Raw genomic sequence first — 13,274 nt, 5'->3', positions numbered from 1 at the left:
ATCGAGAGGTATGAGACCTCCGATAAATTCTATGCTTGCAAGATGGAGGAGAGTTCGTCTGTCAGTGAACACGTGCTCAAAATGTCTGGGTACTCAAACCGTCTAGCTGAGTTGGGGATTGAACTCCCGCAAGAGGCTATCACTGGCAGAATTCTTCAATCACTGCCGCCAAGCTATAAGGGCTTTGTGTTGAACTACAACATGCAAGGGATGAACAAGTTACCTGGCGAGTTGTTCGCGATGCTGAAAGTCGCAGAGTCAGAACTCCGTAAAGAGCATCAAGTGTTGATGGTGAATAAGACCACTAGTTTCAAGAGAAACGGCAAAGGAAAGAAGGGTAATTCAAAGAAGAGAGGCAAACCTGTTGCCAATCCGACGAAGAAACCCAAAGCTGGACCTAAGCCTGAAACGGAGTGCTATTATTGCAAGGGTATGGGTCACTGGAAGCGCAACTGCCCCAAGTATCTGGCTGATAAGAAGGCGGCCAAAGAAAAATCAGGTATATTTGATATACATGTAATTGATGTGTACTTAACCAGCTCTCGTAGTAGTGATTGGGTATTTGATACCGGTTCTGTTACTCATATTTGCAACTCGAAACAGAAACTACGGAATAGGCGAAGGCTGGCGAAAGATGAAGTGACGATGCGCGTGGAAAAATGGTTCCAAGGTTGATGCAATCGCCGTCGGCACAGTTTCACTTCAGTTACCATCAGGATTGGTTATGAACTTAAATAATTGTTATTTAGTGCCTGCGTTAAGCATGAACATTATATCTGGATCTTGTTTATTGTGAGACGGTTACTCGTTTAAGTTAGAGAATAATGGTTGTTCTATTTCTATGAGTAATATCTTTTATGATCATGCACCCGATGTGAGAGGATTGTTCATATTGAATCTTGATAATGATAATACACATATACATAACATTGGGACCAAAAGAGCTAGAGTTAACAATGATAGCGCCATGTTTTTGTGGCACTGCCGCTTAGGTCATATTGGTGTAAAGCACATGAAGAAACTCCATTCCGATGGACTTTTGGAGTCACTTGACTTTGATTCACTTGACATGTGCGAACCATGCCTCATGGACAAGATGACTAAAACTCCGTTCTCCGGAACAATGGAGCGTGCAAGTGACTTGTTGGAAATCATACATACCGATGTTTGTGGTCCGATGAGCGTGGAGGCACGCGGCGGGTATCGTTATTTTCTCACCTTCACTGATGATTTGAGTAGATATGGTTATGTCTACTTGATGAAGCACAAGTCTGAAACATTCGAAAAGTTCAAGCAATTTCAGAGTGAAGTTGAAAATCATCGTAAGGTTCAATGTCATGATCCTATTCTCTTCGACAAGAAGGTTGGACATGACTTTGTTCTTAGCGGCACGTGCTCTTCTCTCCTCAATGTCCTTGAGAAATTGCCACCTCTCTTGCTTCTTCCATGCCTTCTTCTCGGCCAACTCTATCTTTGTCTCCAAAGACTTCGCTAGCATCAACTTATTTGATTGCACCATGGCATCTATCTTGTCCCGCAAACTCGATGCTTCGTGTTCCCTTTTGATCTTCTTCTTTGTCTTCTTGTCATCATCGGGATCGTTCAAGTTTCTTGAACCATCATCATCTTCATCTTCATCCACGTTCGTAAGTGAACCTCTCTTCAGTGGGGATTATTTGCCAATCAACTTTTATTTGTCGCAGTCTTTGAGCATATCCCAGTAATGCTCTAGTTTAAATTTTTTGCCTTCGGAAGCTTCCATATCTTTGTATCATTGTTGGGAAATTTTGTCCTACATAATTAAAACAAAATCAAATGATGCAATCATTTCATATGATACAAATAATGTGCACAACTTGGGTGGTGGACTACTAATTGATGGCAACCAGAACCCCAAGACCCAGATCGATCGCACCGGAGATTGCCGTCGCCCGCCCGCAGCCATGGAAGAGGAGAGGACGATGAAGCTCTGCTTCTCCATACCCTCGAAGCCGAAGGTCAAGCCCGCCACGCCCCCCGCCGCCTTCTCCGTCCCCGCCGTGGACCCCGGCCCCGCCCCGCGGTTCGTCACGGTGTTCGATCCCTCAGAAACCCTCACCCCAGCTGCCGCCGCGCCCGTCGTCATCGCGCCCCTTCCCGAGTCGCGCAAACCCTCCCCAGCTGCCGCCGCGCCCCTTCCCAACACGCGCAAGCTCGCCGAGGCCTACGGCCTCACCGTCCGCAACACGGAGTCGAAGAGGAAGCTTGAGCCCCGGGACGCTGCTGCTAGTGCTAGGGAGCAGCCGCCGCCTCCAGGCCCCAGCGGCGAGGACCTGATGCTGCGGCGGTTCAAGGAGGACATGGCAGTTCTCCCGGAGATCCAAGGTACGGAGGAGTATGACGAGGTGCCCGTGGAGGGCTTCGGTGCTGCCCTTCTTGCTGGCTATGGTTGGAAGGAGGGAGATCATATTGGTAGAAAGTACAAGGGCATGTGCGGTGTCAAGGTTCGTGAGCTCGGCCGCCGCCGCTGCGGCACACAGGGTTTAGGCTCATAAGGTTGCCAGGACGTGAAAGTTTCTGCTTCTTGTTTATTTTCTTGATTTTACTTGTCTTTTTTTTAGCACTGATTTTACTTATCTGTATGCATGTAGAGTATGGTTTTATCCAGCGAGGGTGGTGCATGGTTCTGAACCTATCAAGAAGATCAGTGTTTTCCTCACATTTTGAAATATTTCTGGTATCAATGGTGGAACAGATTTGGGAACCCAATGTTGCTCAGCAGGCTCTTCGGTCTGATGTTGCTTCAGCTCACAGAAATGCTACTTGTCCTGTAGTTTCTCTTCTATCTAACTTTCACATACAGGGCTTTCTAATACATGTTGTACGTTGTTATTGAGCTGAATGAAAATTTGACGCTTTGAACGCCTTATGTTGTTCAAAAGAAAAAATTGAGTTCGGGAGTTGGGGCAACAGTGTCAGAGCGGGCTAGCTCAAGAAGACAAGAACTGAAGAACAACACAACACTTTTTCTGTTTGACATGAAAACCTTGTAAGGAGAATAATACCCAGCGACAATTAATACGGATTGAAGGGAGCAGTGGCGAATCTAGCAGGGGGATTTCTACAGGCTCGACCCAACCTTGTAAGGAGAATAATACCCAGCGACAATTAATATGGATTGAAGGGAGCAGTGGCGAATCAAGCAGGGGGACTTCGACAGGCTCGCCCCCCCCCCCCCCCCTCTCTCAAAATTGAAAAAGAAAAATTACTACTATTCTATAAAAAAGTTGACCTCATTTAAACTAAAGAATTAAGAGTTTTTTACTTTTTATACACACATTTAAATTTGAGCTCCCCTCCCCCCCCCTCATTTTATTCAAGATTCACCATTGGAAGGGAGTAGTTCTTTTTTTGTCGAACAACTGATTCGCAAGATCGCCTAACCGTTGCTGAGTTTAGGAATCTTCACTATTTCTCATTTATCGAAAAAGGCTTTCGTCCCGCTTTATAAATAAAGCAAACCACCAGACCAACACAAACGACACAAGTCCAACACACTCAAGTTTAACACACACACGAACGCACATAAGTAGCACAAGACACCAACAAAGGGTTTCGCTGAGGACACAACTCAACAAGCCCTAAGAACATAAACACGCACACCCAAAACCAGCACCGGGAGGATGTGAAAGCCACAGCAGGCTAATCTGGCTCTGGAGGTGGCGGCGGAAGCGGGGGCGCCATGCGGAGAGCCATCAGACGAAGGTTGACGATGATGTTGGTGATGACGTCTTGGTCGGAGGGGCGGCTAAGCGGCCGCGAGAGCTGCAGGAAACCACACATTTTAAACACTGCGTCAGTTGCACGTCAAAGGGGCACACGCTGGATCACAAGCTTGTTGCGAATAGTCCAGAGGGTCCGTGTGATCACCTCGATAGTCAGTAGGGATGGCATCCGCAGGGTATGGTACGGGTGGAGCCTCCCCATACCCTATCCTCCCCGTCTGATATTACCCATCACCCTTACCCATACCCGTCAACGGGTACAATTTTTCCCCATACCCGTTACCCGACAGGGTAGACGGGTACCCGCGGGTAAAATTACCCATATTTGTAAAACATAAGTTTAAAAATCTTATAGTTATAAACTGCATTGTATCATATAGTTTACAAAGATATATTATAACTACAACGCATACTTATAAAACAACATCATATAGTCATAAACAACAACACATAGGCATACACTTTCAATTCATAAATTATTGACATCGTGTAGATTGTAGAGATAATTTTGAGTTTACATAGATTTTATATGGGTACACGAGTATATGGGTATGGGTTATATGATGTATATGGGTATGGGCTATATGATCCCATACCCATACCCGCTCTATCCGATGGGTTTTAGGTTTTTCTATTTATATACCCATTGGTAAATTTTTGTTCCATATCCTTACCCTAATAGGGTTTTTACCCGCAGGGTACGTGGTTAATGGGTACCCATTGCCATCCCATTGGTCAGCCACCTAACGTGGCAGGTTGACGAGGGGGTGGACTCAATCTCTCTGAACATGTCGGGTACATTGGTATGACACCACTGACTATCGACGGTTTCGCGAAAGCAACTCCAAAGGAATTGAGCAGTGACGCATGAGAAGAAGATGTGATTGAAGTCCTCCAGCAGATCGCACAGAGGGCAGATCCCGCCGCCCGGGCCATTGCGTTTAAGCACCTCCACCCCAGAGGGAACCCGGCCCCGGATGCATTGCCACATGAATATCCTAATTTTCACAGGGAGCCTCCTGGGCAAACGATGGGACGATGGCCCGATACAGGGACCGGGCGGAGAAGCGGGCCGAGGGCTCCAGGCCCCAAGACATGCGGTCTGTTGTAGTATCGACATTGGGTGAGTTAAGGGCGATGATGCACTGCAGCATATCATCCCAGGCCGCAAGCTTTGGCGGCCCGAAAGGGCGGCGGAACACGAGGTGCCCAAGATCCCGAAGAGCGACCTCAACCGAGGTCCTAGACTCCACCGCGGTGGCGAATAATACCGGGAATCGGGCGATGAACGACAATTCACTAGCCGAGTGATCCAACCAAAACAATGTAGCGGACCCGGATCCAATCGAGATGGAAGAATCAATGCGAAGGACAGGGAGCAACTGGATGACTGATTGCCAAAACTGTGAACCACCAGAGCGCTGGCAGAATGCTAGCGGCTGGCCCCGAAGGTACTTGTTCCTAATGATGTCGAGCCAAAGGCCACCATCACCGTTGGCGATCCTCCATACCCACTTAGTTAGCAAGGCGGTGTTCATGTGCTTTGTCGACATGATCCCTAGACCACCCTGATCACGGGGCTTGCAGATGTCGGGCCAGCTCACCATGTGGTATTTCTGCTTATCGCCCTCACCATCCCAATAAAATCGAGACTGGTACTTGGCAATCTCGTGATGCAAAGTCTCATGGAGACTGTAGAAGCTCATCACAAAAATGAGAAGGCTGGGCAGGGAGGAGTTGATGAGCATGGTTCTCGCCACCTTGGACAGCCACCGGCCTTGCCACTATTTCTCATTTCGCACGTACAATAGCTCGTAGTCGTGCTCATCATCACCCCACACGTTCCTTGTGATACATCACACTACAACGCGTACCGTCTCTTGTCTCTTGTCTCTTGATCTTCATCCAACAATATGTGCGTTATTGGTCCGACCTTTGCCATTTGGTACATCTTGGGGGCGCGTATAGGCAAAGCAACATCAAACATGAATCAATCATAAGTTAAGTAAGAAGAAGCAAACTTACGATCGACATGGTTGCCGCATGCAATGATCACATTGCCTCCAGCCGATCAACATCGCCACAAAACTTCGTGACAGAGTTTTGGGTAGTGTACCATCAATACACTAACAACTTTACATTCTGTTCATGGGTGATGTGCGTGTCGTAGGACGCAAAGTAATTTTGCGCATGAAATGAACCATGCATACGTTTCCAAAAGGGCCCCCTTCTGCTCATGCCTACGAAGTCCGCAGATACGATCAAGCACGCATCGCACAACAACTCATCCTCTATGATCTAGTACCCTGACATTCTTCCAAAAACACGACATAAAGTTTTGAAAATAAGCTCAATGGCATTCGACCGAACACCTGCGGACATGGTGTCCACCGTGGACGTTGTTGATAGGGGATAGAGGGTACCTAGCTACAAACGGATCATGTGCGGACGATGTTGTAGTATAAGGCGAGCAGCGTGTGGCTATGGGTGGCGGTAGTCTCGACTCCCGCAGAGCCCCCTAGGTTGCTTCCAATTTACTAGAAAAAGTACGTCTGGACCTAACGTGGGACGGTTGGAGCAATGCAAGCCCAAGTTGGATGAAAAAACACGGACCACACAATTGCGGGTCGATGTTAGAGATGCCCTTAACCCTATGGATGCATCACATCTATTGCTCATTCCGATTGATATTACTTGTCGCGATTATAGTACAGCTGTAAAAAGTATCTCAAATATAATAAAAAATACATCGAGATTCTGAGACCATCGAACGACCACTACTCTCGTCAGAACGAGTCATTGATGTGTCGCTGTCGCCGCTCGCCTATCGGAGCCGGCTTGACCTTGCGAGTGACAACCGGGAAGTCTTCGTGCACATGCCCCAAAGGACCAGCGTCCTGGAGTCGTAGTCGTCGTTGTTGAACTCTCGCATGAATCAAAACATCCGAGACCAATCTCACCACATGACGAGAAACCCTTATCTCGTTGTACCAAAGAGACAATAGAAATCTACGTCAAAGCTTCGTTGACTACCTCCAAACGAATTAACCCTTGAAGCCAAGAAGACAAACCCAAAAAAGAAGCGTCATCGTTTGTCTAAGTGCCACACGCGCGAGACTAAAAAAACTAACCTAAAGTATTAACCGAAGTGAAGGCATCAGAATTCTCCTTCCTGTCATCCGTCTTGAAGCGACATGGAAAGGAAAGATGAATCTATGGACTCTTCGGTTAAGTCCGAAGAGAAAAGTTTACCCTAGCTGCCTAGGGTTAGGGATCGAAACGAAAATAACCGATTTCATATGAAAGGTGTGAGACAAGCTGACTTGATAAGATGCTTCCTCCGTCTCATATTAATGGCTCCTTAATATGATACGGAGATAGTAATAAACAACTTGACACGAACACAAGTAGCTAGGCTGGGCTGCAGACACGAGTATTTACACTAGAGCATTCACGCACCAACTGTCAATATGTTAGATGAGGCCTTTGCATGATTGGACATTTTTGTCAAGAGCAAAAGCCATGACGCGACATATCTTCCTTTTTTCCCTCTGGAAGAAAACGAGATGTATGTACAGCATGGGTGCACCGCCAATGCTCATGCCTTTGGACAACTCGCCATACTTATCATTATTCATTCATCACATCAATCTGATCATCAAGATAGATAAACGACACAGGAACAAAGTTCCTTTCCAGACACAAACGTGGCGTCATCCAAGCCATCCAAAGGAAAACGAGCGGGCCAGATACACCGCGCCCTAGCGAGTTACCCGAACGTACGGGAGAAAGGAAACCGAAACCAACAACAGGTGGGCCGGTCATCTTCCTCCCCCACCCCTCTCCCATCGTCTCCACCCGACCGCCACTCCCCACTCTGCCGCGGCGGCCGCCGCCGAGATGACCGCCTTCTAGCGCACCACGACCGATCTCCGCGGAGTTCCCCATCCCGCCCCCCTCCGCCGCGCCGACGGAGATCCGGGACCTCGTCGGTAAGCCGCCGCCTAATCCCCCCCAGCGATCTGTTCCGATTCGTTTCCGGCTCCTGCCCGCGCGTTCGTGGTGTTCGTTACGGGATGCGTGGTTGGACCGTGGCTTTTTGGTCCCCCTTCTACCGTAGGGCGCTTGGGGCGGAGACCTCGCCGATTCGGGAAATTTCATGGCTGCTGTAGGCACGAAATGTCCGATTGGGATAAAATTACACTAGTAAATGGTGATGAGTGAAATCTCTATGCCTTGCACGATGATAAGGACAGATGGTTTGTAGCCTGAAGCCGAGGAGTAACCCGTAGGTCGGATAATGGTGTAATTCCATGGGAATTGCGTGACTGGTACCTGCTTAGGATTTGTTTTGAGTCTGATGACATTTTCTAGAAGGTAGGGCATACATAGACTCAATTATCTAAGCAAGGCCTGGTTTAGTTTGCTGGAAACTATCTCTAACTGAACCTGTTTGAGGAGTCATAGGCTTTATTAGGCTATGCATACTGTATGATTGTGAACCTTTCATGGTGCGAACGACTATTTTCTTTTCCAAGTTGTTTGAAAACAAGAAATCATATATTTGCTTAAGAATTGCTGTGTTTATTGCGATACAATTAAACAGCTCAATTTCGGTGTATTAGCATCAACTTAGAACCTGCTATTGCTTTCATAAATGATCTGAAGGAGCATTTTTTTTTACCACCAAGCGCTCTTCGTATTGCAACTATTAAATGATAAGTAAGCCATGTGCAGAGTTTGTTTGATCCTCCCATAGTTCTATTTAGGGAGTGTTTGGTTACAATGCTCAGTTGGGATATAGCTCAGCTAGGCAGCTTCCTCTTTGGTTCTTTTGCTTACCAGCTTTGCCCTGTGAAAACTGTTGTCTGGAGTGGGTCATTGATTATAATGTGCGGAAAGTTTGCCGTCGAAAGCGAGACTATTTGGCTCTCCTGATCTAGCAAGGTTTTCGTTACCCACCCAAGCTAGCCTGCCCACAAAAGCTAAGATATTTTAACAGTTCCAAACACCTAGCCTTGCCCTGCAAGGCTATATCTATTCTTGCCTTTAATGTGCACCTAGTCCTGTGTAGGCTTTACCAAGCGGATTAAAACAATGTGCTGATAATATTTATTTTCCATTATTGTGCAGTAAGCTCAGATGATTTTTTACATAACTAATAGGCCATAATGGATCTCCCCAGTTAATTTACCATGATTTTGTAACTCTAGGGTAGTTTCTTCTTGTTTATATGATACGTTAGTGATAACGAACTGTTTTGAAAAGCATTGCAGGTCTAATGTGATAGCACACATATAGTTTGTCTAAACAGTTTCTACCTAAAACTAGTGAATGATGCTCCTTCATGATAAGTTTCCAGCAGTAAGAATGTTTACAATAACTTTCACGCATGAATTCCTGCTTGCGGAGTTCCTCGCCTTCTTTAGATACTGCAGTTCTTTTCAAATTATTTATTAATTTTTTATTTGAGAAGGGCTATATGTACTGGAAAATATGTACAAATTAAGTATTACTCAGGGTAGCTACAAAGCCGACTGAGAAAACGGCTACTGAATCAACTAGGCCACACATCACTAATCCCTCCCCTTGGTACTCTCAGCATTTCTGTGTTTGTTATGTGGTTTCTGAAATTGCTAATGCACAGGGAAACTGTATTATTGTTTTAAAAAGAAACCTGATTACGTAGTTAATTATGATCCATTGCCTGCCTGGTCAATTGGTTGTTTACTTGATGTTTCTATGTACTGCGGGCTTTATATCATTTGTAAGAGCATTTTGCACTTGAATATTATTTCGCTCAACATATATAGTAGTGGTCGGTTTTACTGGAGAAATTTTGATTCCTCTATTCGTATGGTTTTGTTTGCTTGTGAGGCATTCTGATTTTCCGCTGACAGCAGGATCGTGGATGCAGAAAACATAGTGTATCAGTTCTTCCTCATTCAACATGTGGAGTTTTGCATCAAATGCCATAGCTGGAAGCATAAAGAAAAAGGCACAACCATCAAAAGGCAGCCTATCCAATCCTGATTGCTCTGATGACGATGGTTCTTCATGTGCAAGTCGAGAGGAAGGCCTTGAATGCCCAATATGCTGTGAATCCTTCAACATTGTCGAGAACATTCCTTACGTCTTGTGGTGTGGCCACACAATGTGCAAGAACTGTATCTTAGGTCTTCAGTGGGCTGTTGTCAAGTTCCCAACCCTTCCCATCCAGCTGCCTCTCTTCATCTCATGTCCTTGGTGCAACCTATTATCTTTCCGGCTGGTGTACAAGGGCAACCTCAAGTTCCCGCGCAAGAACTACTTTCTGCTCTGGATGGTTGAGACCATGAATGGCGAGAGAGCAAAGTTCCATTTCTCTGGTCACGAGGAACGCCAATCAGTATGTTCCTCCAGTGGTGGCATCAGTTCCAGTCAACACCACCGAAGAGCCCCTACGGCACGGGCAGAGACCTCTTCCGCCAGAGATAGAAATGTTGCTGGCAACACCTCCAACACTGCCAGCGTGTCTCTCCAGAAGCTCATGGTGTGCTTTGTGCAGCTGACGGCCAAGTTCCCGCTCGTGATAATGTTTCTTCTCATAGTTCTCTATGCCGTCCCTGCCAGCGCCGCGGTTCTGCTCCTGTATGTCCTTGTCACGTTTTTGTTTGCGCTGCCGTCGTTTCTGATCCTCTACTTTGCTTATCCCACCTTGGACTGGCTCGTGAGAGAGATATTCACTTGAGCCGTGCTGTTCTGAAATGTAAGTACAGTTTATGTAGCTTTGTGAAAGTGAAACAAAGCTTGGATATCTGTTCCACCCATGGCGCCACTTTGCCGTTATGCCCTCTGTATAGATTGCCCTTTTCTGTTACTTTTTTTTTTCTTTCTCTTTTGCTCTGGCCTTTTGGGGCCGTGGTTTTTGCTGTAACTGCCTGCTCATTCAAATGTTGTTCTTGTTCAGGAGTGACCCAACCTCGTAATTTTCCTTTTGTTATGGTCAGGTGTTGTGCCATGTTTTGCAGCTCTTTCCGGAATGCTTGGTTGCGACATTTTGGTACTGATTCTAAGTTCGGGACATCGCTTCCGCATGTCGAAGAGGGCCGATCGGCATGTTGGTACTGACGAACACCCTCGCCTTCGACAAGTCTGTTGCGGAGAACGCAAATTGCGATTCCACCAGCCCTGCCCCAGCGTTTGCGGTCCGGCCGCTACACATGTTTTTAAGATGCAGCTACACATGCTTCGAGTAGTAGAAAAGCACGAGGAACCAATAACAAGCTGATAAGATTATGGATCTGTTAAGCAACTAGGGTCTACTCAGCTGACTAGTACTTCCTCGATCCCAAAAATAACTGTCTCAACTTTGTACTAGCTCTAGTACAAAGTTATAATAAGTTTAAGACACTTATTTTAAAACGGAGGGAGTATGTCTTATGCCGCCTCAGCACCGAGCATTCGTCAAGCTCTGACTTCATGTGACTTGTGAGGGTGTGACCGAATTTGCACTTCTTCCAAGGCGCTTCGTCGTGGGACTTAGGCTGGTTGTAATGGAGTATCATAATACTAGTATCATGCATATGATGCTAGTGCGTGATACTACATTCATAATGCATAGTATCATATGTTATTATTATAGGATAATTCATTTATTGTCATGCATGACCCATAATAACACATCATTTAATATTGATATTGCATTATGTTATGATACTTAAGTTTTTTTTCTTCATTTAATTTTATGTCACCTCGTCAAAACTGTTTAGTTGGCATGCATGATACTCCCTCCGTTCCTAAATATAAGTAGTTTTAGAGATTTCATTAGAAGATTACATACAGATGTATATAGACATATTTTAGACTGTAGATTCACTCATTTTGCTTCGTATGTAGTCCACTAATACAATCTCTAAAAAGACATATATTTAGGAACGGAGGGAGTACCACATATGATACTCACATTACGACCAGTCTTAAGTGTCGGTCGTATCTGTAACAGTTGGTTCGGCAACCCCGTGTGATGCGGTGCTACTCCCTGTCCTGGTAGTTCAGACTGAGCAACTGCAAGACTTGCTGGTGCATGTTGGGAATGGGAGCGTTCTGGGGCGGACGAAGGTTGCTTTATGCAGCTGTACAGGCGTGCCTACGCGATTCTTGCTTCGGCCGGCTACTTGACGGAACTTGCGTAACTAGCGACACGAATTAAACTGATCCATGGATTTGATGGCTAAAGGCCCGTGTCGAGCCTTTGCTTTGTATTGCTTTTCGTTTTTCTTGTGTTACAATCAACACCCCTAGGGTGTCTTTTATACACGTCCACAAGGGACTATGAAAATAGAGTAGGACTAGGAATCCTAATACTACTAGGACTCGGTTTGGCTTTCTTTCCTAATCCTACATGAGCAACATGATTAACATCTACATTCACCTCCTTAATCTTGTTGCTTGACTTCACTTCTTGCACTCCGACTTTCCTCCTCATCTCGATGAACTTCTGTCGACCGAGGGACTTGGTGAAAATATCGGCAAGTTGGTCTTTCGTGTTCATATGTTGAACCTCGATCAACCCTTCTTCAATGCACTCCCGGATATGGTGGAACCGGGTATCTATGTGCTTGCTCCTTTCGTGATGAACCGGATTTTTGCACAACGAGATTGCAGCTTGGTTATCGATCTTCAGTGACACCTTCTGCACCACCCGCTTTGCAAGAATAGCTAGGAGTCTTCTCAGCCACACTGCTTGACAAGCCGCCGTGCTTGTCGCTATGTATTCTGCCTCGCATGAAGACAGTGCCACCACCTTTTGCTTATGAGAATTCCAGCTAATCGGATTCGGGCCAAGGTAGAAAACCATGCCCGTTGTGCTCTTTCGGTCATCAACATCACCTGCCATGTCACTATTTGAATATCCACGAAGGATCAATCCTTCCTTTCCCTTTCTGTACGTGCAACCAAGATTAATGGTGCCTTTCACATAGCGCAAGATTTGATTGACCGCGCTCATGTGCTCGGTTGTCGGATTCTCCATGAAACGACTCAAGATCCCGACTGAATAAGCCAAGTCAGGTCGGGTATGCACCAAATATCTTAGGCTGCCCACAACGCTTCGATACATTGTGGTGTCCACCGGCGGATTTGAGCTACGCTTGCTCAACTTGTGACATTGGTCCATTGGAACTTGTGTCTCGTAGCAATCTGACATGCCACACTTTTCCAATAACTTGACCGAAAAAGCCGATTGACATAGGGAAATCTCTCCGGAGCTTTGCTTCACTTCGATGCCCAAGTAATAGCTGAGTAATTCCAGATTGCTCATGCTAAACTTGTTCTTCATTTGCGCCTTGAAACGTTCAATTTCTTGTACGCTATCTCCGGTGATAATCAGATCGTCGACATAAACTCCAACTAGCAGGTTTGAGCCTTTGGAGTTCTTTGTATAGACCGCGTGCTCGAGGGGACATCTCTTGAACCCGAGCGAGACCAAACTTCGGTCTAACTTTGAGTTCCAAGCTCTTGGCGCTTGCT

The 13,274-nt window shown here is 46.1% G+C and overlaps 1 protein-coding gene across 3 annotated transcripts; it reads left to right on the top strand.

The window, feature by feature from the left end:
- Nucleotides 1-7,570: 7,570 nt before the first annotated feature.
- On the top strand, nucleotides 7,571-10,569 carry LOC123449349. Of its 3 annotated transcripts, none has more exons than XM_045126548.1 (2): nucleotides 7,571-7,756; nucleotides 9,682-10,569. In XM_045126548.1, the coding sequence occupies exon 2, from the start codon at nucleotides 9,715-9,717 to the stop codon at nucleotides 10,492-10,494; it is 780 nt and encodes a 259-aa protein (XP_044982483.1). In that variant the 5' UTR covers nucleotides 7,571-7,756; nucleotides 9,682-9,714; the 3' UTR covers nucleotides 10,495-10,569. The 3 variants fall into 3 exon arrangements, with proteins under 3 accessions (XP_044982483.1, XP_044982481.1, XP_044982482.1); XM_045126546.1 differs by having other exon boundaries at nucleotides 9,668-10,569; XM_045126547.1 differs by having other exon boundaries at nucleotides 9,665-10,569.
- Nucleotides 10,570-13,274: the final 2,705 nt, after the last annotated feature.

Source organism: Hordeum vulgare, chromosome 4H (genome assembly GCF_904849725.1).
Source record: "Hordeum vulgare subsp. vulgare chromosome 4H, MorexV3_pseudomolecules_assembly, whole genome shotgun sequence".
In the NCBI taxonomy this organism is placed as follows: Eukaryota; Viridiplantae; Streptophyta; class Magnoliopsida; order Poales; family Poaceae; genus Hordeum; species Hordeum vulgare.
Note: the sequence above shows the minus strand (reverse complement) of the source record. Positions and strands in the feature narration are given on the sequence as shown.